Here is a 21,603-nt window from a genome sequence, read left to right as displayed (position 1 = left end):
GGACTGGGAAATGGCCTCGGAAGTCAGACTCCAGGGAGTGGCCTGTGTGCTAGGAGATTACAGAGGGGCCTCCAGGATTCAGAGAATGGCTTCTAGGCATGCAGTCAGGACAGTGCTTAAAATAGAGACAAAGGGCAGAAAATGTCCTCCCTGGGTCAGAGATCTAGGGAGTTAAGAGTTCAGGCAAGAAATTCCAGGAATGAGGTCAAAACATGGCCCAGCACAGTCAAGGATAAGGGGTAGATCCCAGGAAGGACGCACCGTTGTTGGGGTCAACACTGAAGCCCTCAGCAGGGGAAGCCAGGTGGTAGGAGACATGACCATTGGCACCTGAATCCCGGTCAGTCGCAGAGACGGAGAGAATGGCACTGCCTGGGGGTGTGTGCTCAAGCAGTATCACCTGGGGTGTGAGGACAAGGGTTTAAGGCCAAGCGTCCCAGCTGCCCACTCAGCCTATGTTCTGGAGCCTGGTCTCATGAGCTCTGCTTGGCATCCGTCCCAGCTTGGAGCCCATCTACCCCTTAGAATTTGGACTGTGCCCCTTCCCCCATTTGTGGGCACCGGATGAAGAACCTGGACACAGTTCCCAGGACTTATAAGGCTGGTCTTATATCCCCAAAGATCCGTCCCCAAGTCAGTTCTGACATCCAGCCCACCTCAGATCCTTCCAGCCTTGTCACTCCCCTCCGTTGTGAACAACCCTGGGCCCAGAGGTGGGGGCATCAGTACCTGGTAGAGGGTCTGTGAGAAGGCGGGTGCATTGTCATTGACATCCTCCACGAGCACCGTGAGGTTGGCACGGCCCTCGTGAGGCCCGTCATGTGCCAGGAGCTGCAGGTGGTAGCGGTCACGCTGCTCGAAATCCAAGGGGCCCGTGAGGGAGAGGCGGCCACCATAGCGGCCTACACTGAAGGGATCCTGGGGCCCAGAAGGGCTCAGCACATACCACAGTACTGGTCCTGAGTCCACATCATTCCCTGTTACCTGTGCAATCTCTGAGCCCAATAGTGCATCTGCAATACATGGGACAAGTGTGTTTGGCATGGTCCCAGAGGCCCCTGGAGCCCCAGAGTGGGGAAAAGTGCTTCCCTACCGCCCTTTGTACCTCTCACTTTACCCAGTCCTCACCTTCCGACACTCGGAGCTCCCAGGGCTGGGGGATGGTGGGGCGATTGTCATTGGTGTCGATGACCATCACCGTCAGGGTAGCTGAGCCCACCAGGGCTGGGCTTCCTCTGTCTGTGGCCATCAGCACCAGCCTGAACACAGAGCACAATCGGGGTGGGGCCTGGGGATAAGGGAGAACCTTGGGCAGGGATAGGAGGGCTCAGGACAGGCTGGGGGGTGGGGAACTCAAGACGTGGCCTAGGGATTGAAGGGGATTCCGTGCGGGGCTCAAAACTGGATGGACCTGGGATGGAGTCTCAGGGTCTACAGACCCACCCAAGCCTCACCGTGTTTCGGCCCAGATCTCACGGTCCAGGATAGCTGTGGTAGTGATAGTGCCTGTGGCTGAGTCCACACGGAACAATCCCCGGGCTGGCTGGGATGCGGCCAGACTGTAGGAGATCTGTCCACTGGGGCCTTGATCCAGGTCATCTGCTTCGACCTGGGGAAAGCAGGAGGCTGCTGGCACTGGGCTGGCCACAGACAAAGTCCGCCCAGCCCTGCCCCCCATCTTCCCGTCACACCCCACACCTGCAGCAGGGGTCCCTCCAAGGGCCTGGACTCGGGCAAGAAGGCCACGTAGTGGGGCCGCAGGAAGCGGGGAGCATTGTCGTTGGCATCTTGCAGGGTTAGGGTCAGCACGGAGAAGGCAAAGGCTCCTCCACTCTCCGCCTGCAGCACCAGTCGCAGCCGTGGGTTTGCCTCAAAGTCCAGCCCCTCTGCTGAGCGAACCGTGACGGCTCCTGGAGGGAGGTGGAATGTATCACTGACAGACCTCTTGCTTGCCCTAGAGCCTCCTGTCTGAGGCCCGCTACTCAAGGGCAGCCTCTCCCCAACCAGAGACTCCTCGGGCCCAAAGAGGACCCCCGCCAGGAGCCTGTCCCCTCACAGAGCCCCCTGCTCCCGCCCCTTACCTGTACTAGGCTGGATGGAGAATGTCCCTTTCTCATTCCCACTGAGAATGCTGTATGTGATGGGTCCACTTGAGCCCCCTGTATGGATAGCCTTGGGGGAGACAATGGGAGTCCCTGCAGAGGGGATGATATTGGTTGAAATGTGAGCACTAGACGGAGGGAGTCTGGGGACTATTTTTAGTTAGTAACCCCAACCCATCCAGGGATACAAAGCTGGGCGACACGGTTGGGCACCCACCTGGGGGTGCATTCTCACGGAGCATGGCTTCGCTACTGGCCCGGGGAAAGCGGGGTCCACGCTCAGACTCTCCCTGCAGCCCAACAATGACCACACCAGTGGCAGAGCGAGCTGGACGGCCAAGGTCGGTTGCCACGATGAAGAGGACACGATCCTGGGGACCCAGGGATACAGGGGAGCGGGCCACACGGATTTCACCAGTGTAAGAGTCCACAGTGGTGCCAGGAGGTGGTGTGCCTGCCAGCCGGTATAGGATAGAGGCATTGGCACCAGCGTCACGGTCTTCAGCTCGCAGAGTGGCCAGAGCCAGGGTTGGGGTACTGAGGCTAGGGCCTGGGCGGGGCAGGCGCAGCCTCAGGGGACTGGTGGGGAAGGTGGGCGCGTGGTCATTGACATCGCGCACCATGATGGTGATAGGCACCGTGGTGCTTAGGGGTCCAGCAGCTGCACCATCCACTGCATTCACGGTAAAGGCATAACTGGGACACTGCTCTCTGTCCAGGGCTGTGGCTGTGCGCAATTCCCCAGAGCTGGGCTCCAGCAGGAAGGCTCCTGCTGCACCTGCACCCAGGTAGTAGGTCACGCGGCCATTGGGCCCAGCATCAGGATCATGAGCCTGTAGCTGCAGCAGCAGGGTCCCTGCAGGTGCATCCTCAGGCACCTCCACAGAGTAGGCAGGCACAGGGAAGGCGGGGGCATGGTCATTAGCATCCAGCACTGTCACTGTCACAAACAGAGTAGCGCTGAGAGCTGGCTGGCCTCCATCCCGGGCTTCTATCTGCAGCTGGAATGCTGGCTCCACCTCCCGGTCTAGTGGCCTCATGGTGCCAAACTCCCCTGAAGCTAGGTCCAGAACAAAGGCTTCTGATGGGTCCCCATCTGCAGAGAAGGGCATGCACACATAAACATACATGTGTCAGCCCGTGGGAGTGGGGGTGATTTACAGGCAACCTGGCAAAGAAAGAGAAAGAGAGAGGGAGAGAGAAAAGAGGGAAAGTGGGATAAAGGCAGAGAAACAAAGAGAAACACAGAAGGTAAAGAAAGACACTGCAAAGTAGCTTTTCTAAGAGTGTGGTCTGCAGACCCCAGGGATTCCCCTGAGACCCTTTTGGGGAGTACATAAGATCAAAACTATTTTCATAGTAATACTAAGACATTGTATGACTTTTTCATTCTCATCAACTCACAAATGCAGAGTGGGGTCCGGATGCTACATGACATGTGATGACATCATGACTTGGATGGTTAATGGAATGTGTGTGCTTGTGTAGTCTTGTGTTTCCCAGAATATTCTAGGTAGAAAGTTTAGAGCATAAATATGTGTTGTTTTCAGAGATTCACTCGTTTTTGCTGGCTTGCGTTCGGTTACACATGCTGTAATCTTTGTAACCTCATTACTGTCCAACAAATTGTTAGTTGAAACCCTAACATTTCCTTGGGCCTACGCAGAAATACGGCAAGTGGTATACTTCATTGGCTTGTTTTGCAATGATATTTTAAAATTTTCTCATCTTTAATATCAAATATTGTAAATACTGATATAATTTGTTTACTATATATTTTATATATTAAATTATTATTTCACATTTTATTATATCAATAAATGCTGATATCATATAAGCCAAAGTTCTTTACAGTTCTCAAAAATTAAGAATGTTAAGGGTTCCTGAGACGAAAAAGTTTGAGAACAACTGCTCTACAGGGAGAGACAATCAAGAAAGAAAAGAAACAAAAAGATAAAAAGAGACAAAGAGGAGATCAAGAACTGGAGGGGCACAGAAATAGATGCTTGGAGACACAGAAACATAAAGAGAAGGAAAAGGAGACCCGGGCACGCTGGGTCTGACACAGGCCAACAAGGAGTACACCTGGGCAAGTGGGTGCGGGAAGGTTCTCACCCAGGATGCGGTACTGCAGCTGCCCGTTGGCTCCCACATCCGGGTCAGAGGCCCGCAGCGTGGTAAGGGTCTGTGGGTCCTGGCCCTCAGGCACCTCCAGGGAGAGATGGGCACTCCCAAAGGTTGGGGCGTGGTCATTCTCATCCTCCACAGCCACTCGCACTGTGACATGGGTCAACAGCGGAGGCGAGCCCCCATCCCGGGCATACACTATCGGGAAGCAAAATCAGTGAGATCCAGCCTGCTCCCATCCCATGGAGGAATCCACACCACATAGTGTTCCCCAGGTGCACACAAAAATCAGAACATGTCCCTCTCTCCACACCCCACAAGCACACAGGCACACATACATATATGTGGTGGTGTGACAGAAAAGGCACTAAGTGAGGTAACAAAAGATCTGAGTTCAAGTCCCAGCTCTGCCACTTCCAAGTTGTGTTAGCCTAAGCAAGTTACTTAATCTCTTTGGTACTCAATATCCACTTGCTCCTCTGTTAAACGGCTGCAGTGTAACCTGAGGGAACCTTAGAGGGCATAGCTGCGACATTATGCATTTGAGAGCGTGATCACACTGGTGACAGCCTAGACGTCAGTTCAACTTGCACTCTGCCAAACTCTTGACTCCCCAAAAGGATTAAAAATATAATAGAGGGCTTCCCTGGTGGCGCAGTGGTTGAGAGTCCGCCTGCTGATGCAGAGGACACGGGTTCGTGCCCCGGTCCGGGAAGATCCCACATGCCGCGAAGCGGCTGGGCCCGTGAGCCATGGCTGCTGAGCCTGCCCGTCCGGAGCCTGTGCTCCACAACGGGAGAGGCCACAACAGTGAGAGGCCCGCGTACCGCAAAAATAAATAAATAAAATAAAATAAAATAAAAAAAAATATATATATAATAGAAACTGTGCTGTAAGCTTATAAAATGTACTTTGCGGGTCCTGCCCACGTAACACTGCTGTTTCCAGCGCCTCAGGCTTTGGGGATCCTGCAAACGCGCACCTGTCAGATTGATCTCCTCCTGCTCCTCCCGATCCAGGGCCCGAAGAGTTGTAAGAACTCCAGTGTCTGGGTCCAGGGAGAAGCTTTCGCCAGAGATGCCTCCATAAGTCACTTGCCCATTGGCCCCTGAGGAGGGGCAGCGTGGGGGAAGATCAGAGGGTGAATATATCCTTTCTTGACCCAGTCCATCCCTCTTTCAACCCATCCCCCCAGGCCTTACCCAGGTCTGGGTCGGTTGCCCGCAGAGTGAGCAGAGATGTGCCAGGCGGGCTGTTCTCACGCAAGAGGACGCTGTACTCCTGCTGTTGGAAAGTGGGTGCCTCATCGTTGACGTCGGCGACACTGACAGTCAGGAGCTGTGTGGCTGAGCGCGGCGGGGAGCCGTGGTCGGAGGCCACCACAGTCAGCAAGAATTCAGCTCGCTGTTCACGGTCCAGGGACCGCACCACGGACAGCGCTCCTAGTTGAGCGGTAGGGCGGGTTGGAAGGAAACCTCAACACTCGCCCCACATCAGCACCCTCCTCGTCCCCACCCCCACCCCCGGCCCAACTCACCGGTACTGGGGTGTAGCCGGAAGTAGCCGTCCCCGCCAGCTGCCAGGCGATAGGACACGCGTGCAGCCTCGCCCAGGTCCGGGTCCCGGGCTACCACATGCAGCGCTGCGGGCCCCGGCGGCTGATCCTCAGAGAGGCGCACACGTGAGGGCGACGCAAAGACCGGAGCGTTGTCATTCTCATCCGTGACAAAGACGCGCGCGGAAACGCGTGCTGCGCGGCGGCGGCTGGCATTGGCAGGCCGGTCGGTGGCTTCCACGAGCAGCAGCAGAGCGGGAGTGGTCTCCCGGTCCAGGCCTCTCGGGGCGCTGAGCGCCCCGGTGCGTGAGTCCAGGCGAAGCGCGGGCACGGGCGGCTCCTGGCGCAGCAGACGGTAGCGCACGTCGCTGTTGGGGCCCGGGCCGTCGGCGTCCGACGCGCGGAAAGTGTACAGCGTCGCCCCCGGCTCTGGGTTCTCCGGAAGCGCCAGAGCCAGCGGGTCACGCGCGAAGGCCGGCGCATGCTCGTTCTCGTCCTGCACGCGCACCTGCACTCGCAGCAGCCGCGCGCCCGCGCCTCCCGGCCCCTCGGCGCGCACTGTGAGCGCGCGCCACGCCGGGCCCGCCTCGAAGTCCAGGGGCCGCGCCAGGTACAAGCGCCCGGAGGCCGCGTCCAGCGCGAAAGTGCCCTCCGGGTCCGCGCCGCCCACCAGTGTGTAGGTGAGTGCGCCCACTCCCGCCGACTCTGGCGGCGCCACCGAGCCCAACAGAGAGCCGGGCTGGAGGCCCTCGGCTGCTGTCACGGTCAGCACGACAGGCACAGGTGCGGCCGGGTCTGGGTCTGAGGGTTCCGGCGGAGGCTCAGCCGAGCGAGCTGAGGGAAGCACCTGTTGTGGACCCAGGAGGGAGTACGGAATCAGGCGGACCCATGTAAAAGGGAATCTGGGCTGGCCTGCTGAGTAGCAGGAAGGGCGGTCAGAGTGGCCTGACTAGAGGAGAGGGTGCCCACACTGGTGACCAAGGAGACGTGGACAGATTGGAGGAAGGGCAGCCATACCTGCACCAGCAGCTGGAGGCTGGAGCTCCGAGGGGGGCTGCCTTGGTCGTGAGCACTTAGCGTCAGCACATAGTGAGGCCGCTCTGCTCGGGTCAGGGGTGCTGCAGTGAGCAGCTCCCCTGAGTGAGGGTGCAGAGAGAAGAGCTCTGAGCCAGGGCCTGGGGACAGGCAGAGGAAGGGCGAGGCCTTGGGTTCCAGAGCTGGGCATGTCATGAGGGCCTGCCATCACCCACCAACTCCCTTCTCTCCAGCCCCCGTACCAGTTAGCATGTATAGGATTGTTCCATTCTCCCCCTCGTCCGGATCCCTGGCCTGCAGAGTTGTCACCAGCGTTCCTGGAGGCACACCATCTGGTACCTGTGGGAACACAACTCATCTACAGTTGTCTCCTTCCTGTTCTTGAGACAACTCAGGATGGAGTTCCCATCACCTATGTTCAGGCAGAGCCCCGTTTTTGCTCTCAAACCTGTTCCAAGACGCAGACTCTCTTACTTACACCTACAGTTCTAAGCAGAGACCCATATACCCTCTTACTTCTTCAGGGCAGAGTACTGCAGCTTCACATACCTGTACGGGGAGGCCCCCACCAGCAGCCCCTGAAGCCTGCAGGAAGGTGGGGCTGTTGTCATTGAGGTCGAGCACTGCAATGTGTATGGTGCCTGTGACACTGCGGGGTGGGCTCCCCCCATCCTGCACCTGCACCAGGAGCTGGTAGCTGCTCTGCCGCTCACGGTCCAGAGTTTGGAGTGTGGTAACCTCTCCTGGGAGTGCAGGACAGACAGAGATCATGTATGGGGTAGCTAGGGATGCAGAGCCTGAGGTCCATGAGAGGCCGGGGTTTGGGGAGTGTGGAAGGGAATGCCCGGGTAAAACTCTAGCTCAGTCCTGGTCCTCGTGGCCAGGCTCTGGGGAGCGTGTCTGGGTGCTCACCCAGTCAGAGGATGAGGCTATGGGCTCTCAGATTTTGGGTCCCAGTGCTCACCAGTCTGGGGGTGGATGCGGAAGGCCTTGCTGTCTTCTGACAGCTGTCGCAGGCTGTAGGTCAGACGTCCATTGGGTCCTGAGTCTCGGTCAGTGGCAAAGACCCGGCCCACACTGGTCCCTGGGGGCTGGTTCTCAGCCACAGCCAGGAAGGTGGGCTCCTCAAACAAGCGGGGACTGTGGTCATTCTGGTTGAGGATGCTGACCCTCACGGTGGCTGTGGCTGTCTGCTGCCCCAACTCAGCTTTGGACCCAGACACTGCCGTTACTTTCAGCGTGTATAACTCCTGGGCCTCACGGTCCAGTGCTGCTCGCACCCAGAGCCACCCAGTCTGTGGCTCCAGGCCAAAGGGGCTACTTGGCCCATCTGCTGCAAGGCGGTAGGTGACAGGGCCCCCATCTGGTGCTCGAGCCTGCACTTGCAGGACTTGAGTTCCAGGGGTGGTGCCTGAGGGCAGGTCCACACGGTAGGTAGGGCTGTCGAAGTGGGGAGCCAGCCCACGGGTCCCCAAGTCCTGTACCACCACCCGCAGTCGAAAGTGGCTGGTGCGGGGTGGGGAGCCGCCATCCCGGGCTTCCAGCTCCAGTTCATGGGCTGGCCCCCCTGGAGGCCCCAGAGGACCCATAAGCAGTATGTGGCCTGTGGTGGGGTCCACAGTGAAGGCCCCGCCACCCCCAGCAAGCAGGGTAAAGGTTACTCGACTGTTAACGCCTGAGTCGGGGTCCAGAGCCCGCAGTGTATAGATGGGAGTCCCTGGGGCAGTGCTTGGCGGCAGCAACACCGTGTCTTCAGGTGCAGGGAAGGCAGGGGAGTTGTCATTCACATCATCCAGCAGCACACGCACCCGAGCTACGGCGAAAGCCGGGGGCACTCCACTGCCTGCCCGTACCTCCAGCTCTAGCACTGGTCCCAGCAGCTCCCGGTCCAGAGCTCGAAGCGTTTGTAACAGCCCTGTGGCCCCATCTAGGGAGAAGAGTCCTCGGGGATCCCCACCTGATAGGGTGAGGGTCACAGGCCCCAGGCGACCTAGGGAAGAGGAAAGAAGGGTCAGAAAAGAGATGGGGGGGCATCTATTGAGTTGGAGCCCAGACTCCGATCCCCAAAAGGGCTAGGCAGTGCCCACACCTGGGCCTTTCGAAGTATTAGGGGGAGGGGCAGGTGTTGGCAGAGAAGCTGGGTGGCACCAGGGTGACATTCGTGTACCTGGGGATGAAGCAGAGTGCCTGTACCATGCCCACGGAGGTGGCGGGGATTGGAACCAGAGTGTTTTGTGTTGGGGCTATCAGTGGTGTGATACTCGAGGGTTATGTTGGGGTGTCTGGGTACGGCACCGAATGGATATAATGATAAGTGATACCTGATGGATTGTGTGCTTGGACTACACCCACACTGGTGCCTGGTGCCACATCCTCTGGCACAGAAAAGACATACTGTAGTTGCTCAAATACTGGTGGTATGGGAGTTCCAGGCACAATGCTGACGTTGACTCGGGCACTGGGCTCTGCCTGCAGGCCACCTCCATCCTGAGCCCCGATCTCCAGCTGCACCACGGAATTGGCCCGTCTGGCCAAGGGCCAGGCTACCGTCAACAGCCCTGGGAGGACGGAGAAGTGGAGATGTATAAGGAAACAGAATAGAGCTGGAAAGGTTGGGGGGTGGGGGGCAGGCAGTGCTTCATTTAGGCAGATGGGGAGGCAAGCCCTGGGAATGTGAAGATCCTCACCTGAGTGCTCATCCAAGGCAAACAGTGGGGGGCTATTGCCAGCCAGGATGTGGTAGGAGAGTCGCCCGTGGGGTCCCTGGTCAGGGTCATGGGCACGCACCCTCAGCACAGCTGTGCCTGGTGTACTGTGGGCGCTCAGACTGGCAGCATACTCCCGTGGATAAAACTGAGGTGGGTTGTCATTCTCGTCTGACACAAACACCTTCACGTACACCATAGACTTGAGGCCTCCCTGGTGAGACATGCAGCCGTTAAGTCAGGTGGCCCTTGATTGGCCCTGGTGAATGCCCTACCCCAGTCTGCCCACAGACTGTCCACTCACCCCATCCACAGCTGTCACTGTGAAGTCGAAGCTTGAGGGCCCCTGATCGCGGTCCAGGGTCCGGGTCGTGCACACGTCGCCACTGTGGGCATCGATGCGGAATGGGGGAGACCCCGAGGCCCCAAGTCCGGCACCCAAGGAATAGGAGAGGAGGCCAAATGGGCCACTGTCTGCATCTGTGGCTGTCACCTGGGGAGAGGCTGGGGTGAGTAATGCCCCATCTTTTTGGCCAGAAAAGCCATAACTAAGGGGCAACTGGAAGGAGCAGGCCCTGGGCCAGTTGGTGCCCAGAGTCTTGGGATGGTGGACACACAGAAGGGACTAGTAGGACACGGGCCAAAATCCAAACCCAGCTCAGACCTCACCACTTGCGTTAGGTTCCTGTGAGACTCTGATCACAACATTTTTGTCGACTGGTCAATATAGAACTTTGTTTTATGTGTGTTTCTGTTTAAAGGCACCTTATTTAATATATATTGTTGGTTCATTAACACTGAATTCATGGCCAATGGCACAACTCATAACTAAATGAAACTTATCTAACACATGTATTTTCTCCATAAGGCACAGCACAGCCTTCTTGTGTTTAGGAAAACAGACATCACTTCAGCACTACAGTTGGGGACAATTTTATACAGCAAAATCACCAAACAAAAAGCACAAAAATGCAAAAAACGTGGCATTAAACAGACCACGAAAAGGACCCTTGTTTACCATATAAGAGCTGTAACATGAAGGCAGAGCTTTGCCTTGTTCGACCTCAGCCGGGAATGTGCTTGTTGAGAGACTTGAATTTTCCATCCTTCTGCACATGTCCGGGAATGACTGTGAAAGCTCCATGAGTATTGATTCAAGGGTTACAAATAGATTTTAGAGAGTTGGCGAATTCACAAATACAGAATCTGCAAATGATGAGGACCAACTGTACTTAAAAGGAGAGTGCTAAGGGCTGTGATAGCAAATTCCAGGTGGGTCACAGGGAGTTAATAACCATCGCCAAGTCTCATAATCACTCCAATCAGAGAACTGGCTGACCGACAGAGTTATTGAGACTGATGTTATAGGCCTGCTCTTTATTGCGTTTGGTTATAAAGTGGGATCTGATTGGTACTCGGATCTGGTAACTGGAGTGATCAGGATCTGCACTATGAATTTATGGGATGTGGCTCAGGCACCTTTAGCGTCCCTTCATCTCTCAAGCCAACCTCATTGGAAATGAGAAAGGGAGAACTGCAGGTCTATAGGAAAATACCGAGGTCATTAAGTTCCAGGGGCTCCCCAAAACTAAGAAATAGGGGAAGGTTTTCCTGGTGACTTCTCAGGCATCTCCCAGACTGGCTCAGGAAGAGTTTATGACTGGACACCAATGTCAGGAGCCTCTGAACATTTCAGAGCCAGATCAGCAGGAGACACCATTCCAAAAGCTTCTGAGCCTAGGACAGGGCCAGGCACACAGTAGGTACTCTATGTATATTTGTTCATTTAGTAAACAGGGCCAGGCACACAGTAGGTACTCTATGTATATTTGTTCATTGAGTAAACAGACATTCAGATTGCCCTGCCTTACAACAAAAGCTTCTTTCAAACTAAGTTTTATAAATTGGGTGCACATTAGGCCCTCAGTAGTGAGTTAGCTGGTGCAGGCTGCTGTAGCTTGTGACAAAGTACTCTTTGTGGCTACACGGGCCTCAGGGTCATGATATGCTGCAAAAGGAAGCTGGAGAGTTCCCCTTTCTTGGCCAGAAAATGTTGCTCAGAGAGAAGCCTAGCCGAGGACTGCTGATCGTTGCCCGGGCCTTTGACAGAAGTGATTTGTGCCATTGTTTACCCTCCTGAGAGACACTAAGACCTTGCCATGCTGAACCCTGGAAACAGCTCCTGCCCCAACTCTTTACTATGGCTGTGGGCCTGGATATCCCAGGAGACAAACTTCCCCCTGGATCAGTCTGGCGGGCTGCAGCACAGCTGCCGCACCATCTCCAGAAGCTGTTAAAGACCTCTGCCCTCTGACCCGCTGCAGGAAGAAAGCAATAAATAGTGGTCAAGAGAAGTTGTCAGGAAGTGACCCCAAAAGGCGCAGGGGCCGTTGACTGGAAATGACCAAGGCAGAAGTGAATTTTCTGGCCTGTGCAGCCCCTGCTCAGAGGTCCTAGTGCAATTGCAGTCTCCAGTTTCAGCAGGCTCTCAGCCTTGCTACATAGTCCAACCTTGGTCAGCTCCCACTTCCAGCTCTGCCTGAAAGCTGTAACTAACCTCATCTCTCTCCTCTTGTCCCCACCCCACCCCACCCCTAGCTCTCATCACATGCACTAGTGCAAGGAGAAAATAAAGACCTTCATCTGTGAACTCTCTAAAATTCCTAGCAGACCACAAACTTACTTCATCTGCCCCATGCTGACCTCCTTCCCAGGTGTCCCTCCTGCTTTGGCACTTTAACACTGTGCTCTCCTGCTTCTCCACCCACTGCTTCCCCACTCCCAGCCTCCCTCCACCTCTCCTTACTCTGTCTGTTATACACTGTTGTTCTCTGGAATCTTTCCTTGGCCTCTTCTTATTCTGCACACGCTCAGGGCCTTCTCTTCCACTGCTGTGGCTTTGACCCTCATCTGTACTTTGACCCAGACCACTCCTCTGTGCTCCAAACTTGTACATCCAGATGCCTGCTCCACATCTCCACTTGGACGTCCCACAGGCCCCTTAAATCCAACCTGTCCTAAACTAAACTCATGATAATCCCAACCCCTCTCTAATGATTCCTCCATCCACGCAGTTGCTCGAGCCAGCAATGTGTTCTTCCCTTTTCCTCTCTTGGCATATCAATCAAGCAGGGACTAAGTAAATCCTCATTATCCCTCCTACTTGTCTGTTGCTCTCCATCACCATTATCACTGTCCTGACTTGGGCCTGAGTCGTCTCTCCCCTGGATTACTGTAGCTCCCTTCTCATAGGCGTCTGACCCTCCGATCTGTCCTCCATACCAGGACTTCTCAACCTTGGCATGACTGACATTTTGGATCAGATAAACTCTTTGTTGTGGTGCTGTCATGTGCATTATAGGATGTTGACAGCATCTCTACCCACTAGATACCAATAGATCCCACCAGTTGTGACAACCAAAAATATCTCTAAACATTGCCAGATGTCCCCTCCAGAGGGCAAAATCACCAGCCGTTGTGAACCACTGCTCTACACTAACTAATAAAAGCATCTTTTGAGAAGACAAATGTCATATTATTCCTCTACTCAGATGTCTTCAGTGTCCCCGAAAGAAAAATGCTCCAACTCCTCGGCTTGGCTTGACTCCTCACCATCTGGCCTCCTGCAGTCTCATCTCCCACTCTTTCATCTCACACCTTAAATTCCAGAGATACCGAGCCACTTGTAGGCCCTTGAACGAGTCAGACAAGTCAAGCTCTTCCACTTCTCTCTGCGTGTCACCTCTGCTTCAACCCTTCCCTTATCTCGTCCCCTCATCAGCTCCTGCTCATCTTTTAAGTCTCAGCTCAAAGGTCCTTTCTTTTGAGAAAACGTTCGAACTGCCTATCTGTACCTCATGAATATCCCCATATAGAAGTTTTTATTATTGGAATAAAACTGTTTCTCTGCATATGAATCTCACCTCTAGACTATAAACTCCATGAATTAGGTAGTGGTTACTCAGTCATTACTGTGTTCTGTGTCCCTAATACAATGACAGGCACATGGCAGATACTTGATAAACGAATACTGAATGAATCAAATATTAAGACTTCTTGTAACAGTTATGAACACCCAACGGTCATTTTTACCCCTGCTTTCCTATGATTACTACTAGTAAAAACTCCAGGAAACCACCTGGAGAGATGCCCTCTTGCTTCAGGCACTAGTGAGGAGGGAAGACGTTTGGAAGCCACAGCCCATTGGTCCTGGGCCAAGAGGGAGAGTAAACACATGGGCGAGTGGGTGGGAGCTGGACAGCAGTAGGCAGGCAAGTACCCAGAGTCTGGCCAGACAGGAGGTCAGCCAGGCCTAGGCACTGGCTTGAAAGTCTAGGCCAACAGGCAGCTCCTAGAAAATGCTCGGGGATCTGCTGGACTTCTGAGACATAAAGACTTCAAGCACGAATCTCCTAAGAGACCACCCTGCCCCCAGTCTCCTCTCCTGCATCCATATTCCATGGGGCAGCCAAAGCAATCTTTCCAGAAGATGTATCAGATTTGCCTAGAGCCTCTCAATGGCTCCCTGTGATTTCTAATGTAAAGTCAAAGCTTGGCAGCTGGTCCCTGTCTACTCGCTTGTCTCACCTCCCCATAACTCTTTCTCATCAGCACAGTCGAGGCCAACTTGAACAATGCAGTTCCATGAACACATCATGGTGTTCTGTAGCTCTTTCTGTGGCCTTGGAGTCCCTGTCCTCATACCCCATGTTATCCACTTGGCAAAGTCTCACTGCTTCTGCAAAGGTCTGCCTCTAGGCTTCCATAGCCCCTCATATGCAGCCTGATGCATTACTAGTTACTGGTGTGTCTCCTTGCCTAGACTGGGACCGGCCTGGGAATAAGACTGTTTCCTTTCTTTGTTCTCAGGGCCCAGCAGAGTGCCAGGCTTACAGTGGGTAAGTTAATTTTTGAATGTATCACTTACCATTGATCTAATCTCTCTTTCACCCTTAAAGCAAGTTAGCTTCCAAAAAAAAAAAATACAAAAATGGGACTTCCCTGGTGGTCCCAGTAGTTAAGACTGTGCACTTCCATGCAGGGAGCACGGGTTTGATCCCTGGTCGGGAACTAAGATCCCATATGCTGTGTGGCACGGCCAAAAAACAAACAAACAAACAAACAAAAAAACAATCTGTAGTGAGGAGGGAGGGATGAATAGGTAGAGAACAGAGGATTTTTAGGGCAGTGAAACTACTCTCTATAATACTATAGTGTATGTCATTATATATGTCAATTATACATATACTTTATACTTTTGTCCAAACCCATAGAATATACACCACCAAGAGTGAACCCTAATGTAAACTATGGACTTGGGTGGCAGTGATGTGTCAACGTAGGTTCATCTGTTGTAACAAATGTACCACCCTGGCGTGGGATGTTGATAATGCGTGAGGCTATGAGTGGGGGCATGGGGTATATGAGAAATCTGTACCCTCCACTCAATATTGCTATGAATCTAAAACTGCCCCCAAAACATAAAGTCTTGAAAAAAAAAACAAAACCAAATTTGATTATGCCTTTTCTGCCTCAAAGAAGTTCAGTGACCTCTTTTGCCTTCCAAGTAAAGCCCTAGCCCTTCATGGCTTGGTGTCCAAGGACTTCTGCAGTTTGGCCTCAGCCTGCCTCTCCAGTTTCATGCTCCACCCATCTCCTCCAAGCCTGACTTGCAGGAAGCCTGTGGCCCCCACAGCCTCTCCAGGGCTCCTGCCTTTTCCTCTGAGGTCTTCCTGCTCTGGACATTGGGATCTCACTGGATACTTCTTGTTGTCTCTCGTCCTCGTGCCTGAGCCCAAGTGTCCCATCAAGGCTCAGTTCCAAGGACAGGGATGGGGGTGTATTCCAGGACACCTCAGCACTAGACTAGGGTTGGAGAGCTCTGTAAATGCTGGCATCTCCCTTGGGGAACAGGAGCCACATGGGTGTGCAGGATCTCCGTCTCTGCCCTGCAGAACAACTTTGAAACTTTAAAGAGTCCTCTCTCATTTCCTGCCACCGCAAGACACATTTTCTCTATATCCAATCTTAATTCTCTCAACTGCCAAGATTACCTGGCCCAGCTCTTGTACCCTGCTTTCTCGTCTTCTCATTAATCCTCACCCTCCGCACAGACTGTGGAGCTCATCGAGTAGGACCGAACCCTCTGGCATATGTCACCATCAACAGATGGCACCTGCAAGGCTTGGTGCCTGCTCTGAGGTCCCCTGTGACCCTCTGATCGATCCACTGCTGCCCACAGAATCATCCTGCTGTGTGCGGGGGTGGGGGGGGGCTTACCCACCTGCAGGAAGCAGGTTCCGGGCTGGGTGCCCTCAGGCAAGGAGGCATTGTAGAAAGTCCTCTGGAACTGCGGCTCATTATCATTCACATCCTGCAAGGCCACACTCACTGTGGCAGAGGAGATGAGAGGGGGCAAGCCCCCATCCGTGGCCACCACAATTAGCTGCGGCTGTGGTTCCAACTCATAGTCCAGTGAAGCAGCTGTGGTGATGATGCCTGAAGTGGGGTCGATGGAGAACCAGCGGGTGTGGGCACCTGGGGCCAGGCTATAGGTGACCTGACCGTTGGTGCCCTGGTCAGGGTCCCGGGCCATCACTCGCACCACGAAGCTGCCAGGCAGCGCAACCTCAGGCAGGGGCTCGGGTCGGTAGAGCTGGCGGTCAAAGGCAGGGGCGTTGTCGTTGACATCAGTGACATGCAGCACAAAGGCAGCCTCGGCTCGCAGCGGGGGTGAGCCTGAGTCTGTGGCAGTAACTCGCAAGTTATAGGCATCCCTTTCCTCTCGATCCAGCTGCCGAGCCACGCACACCAGGTAGATGACGCTGTCCTGGGTGCTGAGTGCAAAGTGGCCCTCTCCACCCTCCAGGGACACATTGACATGGGCAAAGTCACCATCGTCTGGGTCTGACACAGAGATTCGAGCAACCAGCTGGCCAGGGGGGGCAGCCTCAGACACTCGGGGGGAGCCGTCCGCACTCAGGAAGATGACAGTCATTGAGGGCTGATTGTCATTGGCATCTCGCACGTGCACCGTCACAAAGGCCGAGCCCAGCTCAGGGTGAGCCCCTCCATCCCGTGCCTGTACCACCAGTTCATGGACCCGCCGTTGCTCGAAGTCCAGTGGCCGCTCCAGCCGCAGCAGCCCCGTGTGTGCGTCGATGGAGAAGGGTCCGTCACCCTCGCTCTGCCTCCGGTTGATCTCATAAGTTACAGCCCCGTTGGCACCGGCATCGGCATCAGAGGCATACACCTGCAAGACAGGACTGCCGGGGGCCAGGCTCTCGGACACCACAGCGTGGTAGCGGCTCTGATTGAAAGCTGGGGCATGGTCATTGATGTCCAGCAACGTCACGTCCAGTAGGGCCTGGGCCCTCCGGGGTGGTGAACCACCGTCGTAGGCCTCCAGTTGCAGCATGTAGTGTGAGCGGTTCTCTCGGTCCAGCTCCCCGGTAACTACCAGCTCAGGCACTGGGGCCCCATCTGGACCGGGACGTGTCTCCAGCCGGAAGGTCTCTCCAGCCCCATCACCAGACAGCGCATAGCCCTGGGTTCCTAGGCGGCCAGCGTCTGCGTCACGAGCAGGCTCCAGTGGGTAGCGGGTGCCAAGAGCGGTATGCTCAGGTATCTGCAGGACAGCTCGAGCCTGTGGGAAGGCTGGAGCGTGGTCATTGATGTCAGCCACTCGCACGGTAACTTCCACGGTGGCGCCATCAGGAGTGACTGCGGTGAAGCGGTAGCGATCCCGCCGCTCGCGGTCCAAGACCCGGGCTGTACGGACCACCCCGCTGTGTTCGTCAATGGCCAGGTCTGTGCCCACACCGCTGCCCTCCTGGGCAGAGATGAAGTACATGGGAGGTGCTGCCGTGCCCGCTGGAAGCCCTGCACTGATGTCCCCGATCAGTGTGCCCGCTGGCTGCTCCTCATCAATCTGCAGGTCCAAGCTCCCAGCCTGGCCCCAGGCGCCCGGCACCCCCGCGCCCAGGAGCAGCAGCAGTGATAGCAGGGGTAGGGGCCTGGGGCTCTGCATGCCTGGGCAAGAAGGTGCAATGCCCCGCTCCTTCTGCATGGCAGGGGCAGTCCAGTTGTGGCTCGGGCTCCAGCTCCAGGCCAGGCTCCGGGCCCAGCTTGATCTCAGGCTTTGGGTCAGATCCAACTTGGACCCTGGCTCCAGCTCACGATTCCTGGCCTGGGAGAAAATCGGAAGCAAAAAGGTCATGATGGGGGAGGAATCAACCGTCCAGGCTGGGGTCTAGGCCACACCAGGACTCAAGCATGCTCAGTGCCCCCGCAGGGCCCTTGTGCTGCCTCACACCGTCTGGGGCCCAGGAAGCTCCTCAGGACCCACTCCAGTCTTTACCTGGCAGGTCCCATCCCACTCTGATTCCCGTCCCCCCTCCACCCCCCAGCAGATTGTTTTTTCCTATTGTTCAGACCTAAATGCCTTCAGACTCCCTTCCTTCCATCTGTAGACTTAAACGTGTGGCCAATTCTTTCTCATTTTTCTTCTCATCCAGGATTAATACCTCAATAATCATGTGCTTGGCAACCTCACCCGAATCTCAACAATGTCGTCTCTGCCAGAGCCTTCTACCAACATTTAACTATGCTGAAGTCTCTCTCTCTTTCTCTCTCTCTCTCTATAATATATATATAATCTCCCTCTCTCTCTCTCTCTCTCTCTATATATATATATATACCTTTAGCCCTACTTCCCTCTCTATTTAACAAGAGATTGAGCACCTGTTATGTGGAGGCACTGGAGACACCTCAGAGAATAAAGGAAACAGTCCAGGAATTGGACAAGTAATTAGAAGTGTGATAAGGGCTGTGAGGGAGGAGTGCCGGGAGCTGTGAAGGCATGGATAGAGGAGGGGCTTACCACAGTCAGGGAGTCAGGGAGTGCTTCTCTGAGGAAGCCACATTCAAGTCAGGATCTACTTAATGTAGGTATTTGCTAGACAATGGTGGGCGGAGAAGAGGGATACAGAAACATTCAGAAGAGGGAACTGAATGGGAGGTTTAGAGTCTGCAGTCAAGAAGGGGCTGAGGGTGTCGGGGCAGGTAGGGCACAACGTGTGTGAGGTGTAGAGTGCTGAGGCAGAAGGTATGAAATGGGGCAGGGGCTCAAAGGCCATACTGATGATTCTGACTTTATGCCGGGGACAAATGGAAGCCATGAAAGCATCTTAAGAGTGGGTGCTGCAATATGGCTCACGTCTTGTGAAGATCTCTACTGCTGCCCCTTTGTAAACAAGGATCACACAGATGGGAAGGTTATCTTAGGACAGCCCTTGTAACACACTTGGGGGAGTCCAGGTGAGGGTGAATTGACGGTGAATTGGATGAGTGTTAGCAAGGAAAATGGGGAGAAGCGGATAGCTCTGCGGGACGTTTCGCAGGTAGAACAGGCAGGACTTGATGATGGCTTGAGGCAGGGGATGAGGGAGTGGGAGGAGTCACGGATGATGGGCAGATTTCGGGCCTGAACCATCAGCTGGACCAAGGCAGCCTTAACTGGCCAGAGAGAGAGACAGAAAGAAATCCAGGGAAGGGCGGTGCCTCTGTGGCTAAGGGAGCCAGGGCTTCAAATGCTGCTGACGTTCAAGAAGGAGGAGGCCTAAAGCCCCATGAAGGCCTTTAAGGACTGAGTGAGAGCCGAATCCGTGGAGACGTTGCCCTCTCGGAAAGGTTTGTTCACTTCCTCCAATTTCTCACCTCTCACCCCCTCCTCCATCTACACAGAGAGTCTTCCTCTCCTGTGACACTGCTTTCACTAAGCTTCCAGTCATCGCTGTACTCTACATCCGATGGACACATTTTTATCTCCTTGCTGGATCATTCTGGAACACTGAAACACTGATCACTGGCTTCTTGAAGCCTAGCCCTCCTGGCCTCCCATGGTGGCCCCCCACCTCTCGCTTCCATTGTACTTCTGTGTCCACTCTTCAGTCCCCTGGGCAAGTTCTTCCTCTGCCCTTAAAAACTGGTGCTCCTCAGGACTCAGTCCAGGGCCGCATGTTTTCCCACTTACCACACTGCCTGGGTGATCTTAGCCACTCCCATGCCTTCAATTCAAATGTATCAATCATCTTCTGTACCGTCTATTTGCTGATGACTTTGCAATCTCCAGCTCTGGAGAGCACTGGAGACACATGTCCAGCCATACGATGGACTTCCTTACAATGTATTCCCAACCTTCACCTCAACCTGATTTTCTTCCTCCATTCCCTTTCCTGTGAACAGCACCACCACTCAGAAACTCTCCTTGCTTTCCCTGCTTTTCTTCAGTCCTGATTTCCAATTAGTCTTCAAAACCTGACCATCTTAACTAGACATGTTTCAAGTCTGCCCTTTCCTATGTTTTCACACTGTTGCTGTCCCAGTCCAAGCACTGTCATCCCTCTTTTCGATTCCTGCCACAGCCCTTTACTGGTCCCCATGCCTCCTGGATTGGCCCCTCTGATCCATGTCCGCCTGACCAGAGCTATCCTCACAACTCTCACCAAACCAGTCGCGACAAAAGGCTTCCACTGGTTTGCCATCACTGACGGCAGAAAACTGCTGCCCATTATGGACAAAACAATGCAGATGTACATCTACCCAAACTGTCTGCAGTTTCACGGGTTCATGGACACTAGGTATAGAACTTCTCTTCGCAAGACAAAGCCCAACCTCCTTAATATATCTTACTGACCTGAGCCCTGCCAACCTCTCCACTGTGCCCCACATTCACCTTCCCCCACTGCACCCTGCATTCCAACACTAAACCCATCACCTGATCCGTCCCAACTCCTTGCCTTGTATGTACCATGCTTTTGTCCTGAGATATCCTTTAAAAGTCCTGTCCAATTGGCCATCCCCTACTCAAACTTCAAGATCCCATTCAAACATCCTGTCTTCTGTGGACTCTTCTATGATATCTCTCTGACCTCCCTGCAGTGCCTACGGTATCCCCTACTGGGCTCTCACTGCCTTAGATGCACACTGACAATAAATTGCACAGCAGCCCTGATTTGTTCATGCGTCTGCCCATCACACCCCTCCCCCTACACCGAACTGAAAGCTCCTTGAGGAGAGCAGCTTGAGGGTCTTAGTTTCTGGTTCTCCAGCAGTTCCTAGAGGTGTCACGAGAGCAGGCGATCAGTGCTGAACAAATGTGCAGAACCTCGTAAGTGCACACCACCACCCTCACCTGCTGCCACGGGGAGAAGCGCCCCTGGACACGCCAACTCAGACAGCACACACAGACACGTGTGCGCCCGCGCCCCTGAGGCACCATGGTCAGGAGTGTGGCCGTAGAAATGGCTGCAGAAGTGTGTCCTTTGGTCTTTCTAGATTTGCTCTGCTCTAGGACTTCCTGTCCTCCCACGGGATGAGAGTTTCTGACCCTCTACTTACACTTCCAACCCCAATGTCTCCCATCTGTGTGAGGCAATGAAAAGAGCTGGGACTCTGGAGTTTGAGCTGGCTTTGAGTCCAATCTGAGTGTTATTTTCCTAATCTATGTAATGGCCATGTTAATGCCTACTTTGTGGGGTTTTAGGAGAATCACAGGCAATGGAAACAAGGAGCTCAGAGTTGGGCATTTGGTAGATGCTCTCTCCTCGGTTCCCAACACCATCCTTGGCTTCAGAGCTCTAGGATTTACTAAGACCCCTCTCCCCAAGGCTCAAGGCTGTGAAGTCTGTGGAGCTTCCCCATGGAATAACAGGTCAGAGGAATTCAGAACAAGAAGGTCAGAGTAAGCACAGGCCTGACTCAGAGAGGGGAGAGGCTGTGTGCAGAGAGATGGTGCAGTGGCCAGGGCAGGGATCTAGGCCTAGAGACTGGGTTAGGAGTCAAGGGTTAAGAATTGGTCCTGTTCATTTAATCAGTCAGTGGAGAGAAAGCAGAGTGGGGATAATGGATAGTGAGATCAATGTACTTCTTACATTCTGTGTTAGGATTCTTTGTCCCCAACCCAGAATGTCAGCTGTTTGAGGGCCAGGACTGTACCTTATTCACCTTTGTGTGTAGCACAGAGCACGGCACGTAGCACATGATCAATGCATTTTCTGAATGAAAGGATGTATGAATG

General features: G+C 54.3%; 1 protein-coding gene across 1 annotated transcript in view; it reads right to left on the bottom strand.

The window, feature by feature from the left end:
- DCHS1 (dachsous cadherin-related 1) overlaps positions 1 to 21,603 on the bottom strand; it is a 34,390-nt gene that overhangs the window by 2,835 nt on the left and 9,952 nt on the right. The window contains exons 2-20 of the mRNA XM_060303573.2: positions 15,808 to 17,712; positions 9,829 to 10,017; positions 9,507 to 9,738; positions 9,141 to 9,377; positions 7,784 to 8,809; positions 7,369 to 7,562; positions 7,062 to 7,158; positions 6,802 to 6,959; positions 5,767 to 6,631; positions 5,432 to 5,671; positions 5,212 to 5,337; positions 4,218 to 4,427; positions 2,320 to 3,198; positions 2,082 to 2,195; positions 1,699 to 1,910; positions 1,455 to 1,609; positions 1,129 to 1,259; positions 730 to 1,013; positions 262 to 400 (exon numbers count right to left, since the gene is read on the bottom strand). Of these exons, the coding sequence (XP_060159556.1) occupies positions 262 to 400; positions 730 to 1,013; positions 1,129 to 1,259; positions 1,455 to 1,609; positions 1,699 to 1,910; positions 2,082 to 2,195; positions 2,320 to 3,198; positions 4,218 to 4,427; positions 5,212 to 5,337; positions 5,432 to 5,671; positions 5,767 to 6,631; positions 6,802 to 6,959; positions 7,062 to 7,158; positions 7,369 to 7,562; positions 7,784 to 8,809; positions 9,141 to 9,377; positions 9,507 to 9,738; positions 9,829 to 10,017; positions 15,808 to 17,592 (7,273 nt within the window). The 5' untranslated portion in view covers positions 17,593 to 17,712. The remainder of the gene's footprint in view (positions 1 to 261; positions 401 to 729; positions 1,014 to 1,128; positions 1,260 to 1,454; positions 1,610 to 1,698; positions 1,911 to 2,081; positions 2,196 to 2,319; positions 3,199 to 4,217; positions 4,428 to 5,211; positions 5,338 to 5,431; positions 5,672 to 5,766; positions 6,632 to 6,801; positions 6,960 to 7,061; positions 7,159 to 7,368; positions 7,563 to 7,783; positions 8,810 to 9,140; positions 9,378 to 9,506; positions 9,739 to 9,828; positions 10,018 to 15,807; positions 17,713 to 21,603) is intronic.

This window comes from Globicephala melas, chromosome 8 (assembly GCF_963455315.2).
Source record: "Globicephala melas chromosome 8, mGloMel1.2, whole genome shotgun sequence".
Taxonomy (NCBI): Eukaryota; Metazoa; Chordata; class Mammalia; order Artiodactyla; family Delphinidae; genus Globicephala; species Globicephala melas.
The sequence above is the reverse complement of the archived record's forward strand: the minus strand, read 5'-3'. Positions and strand labels throughout refer to the sequence as shown.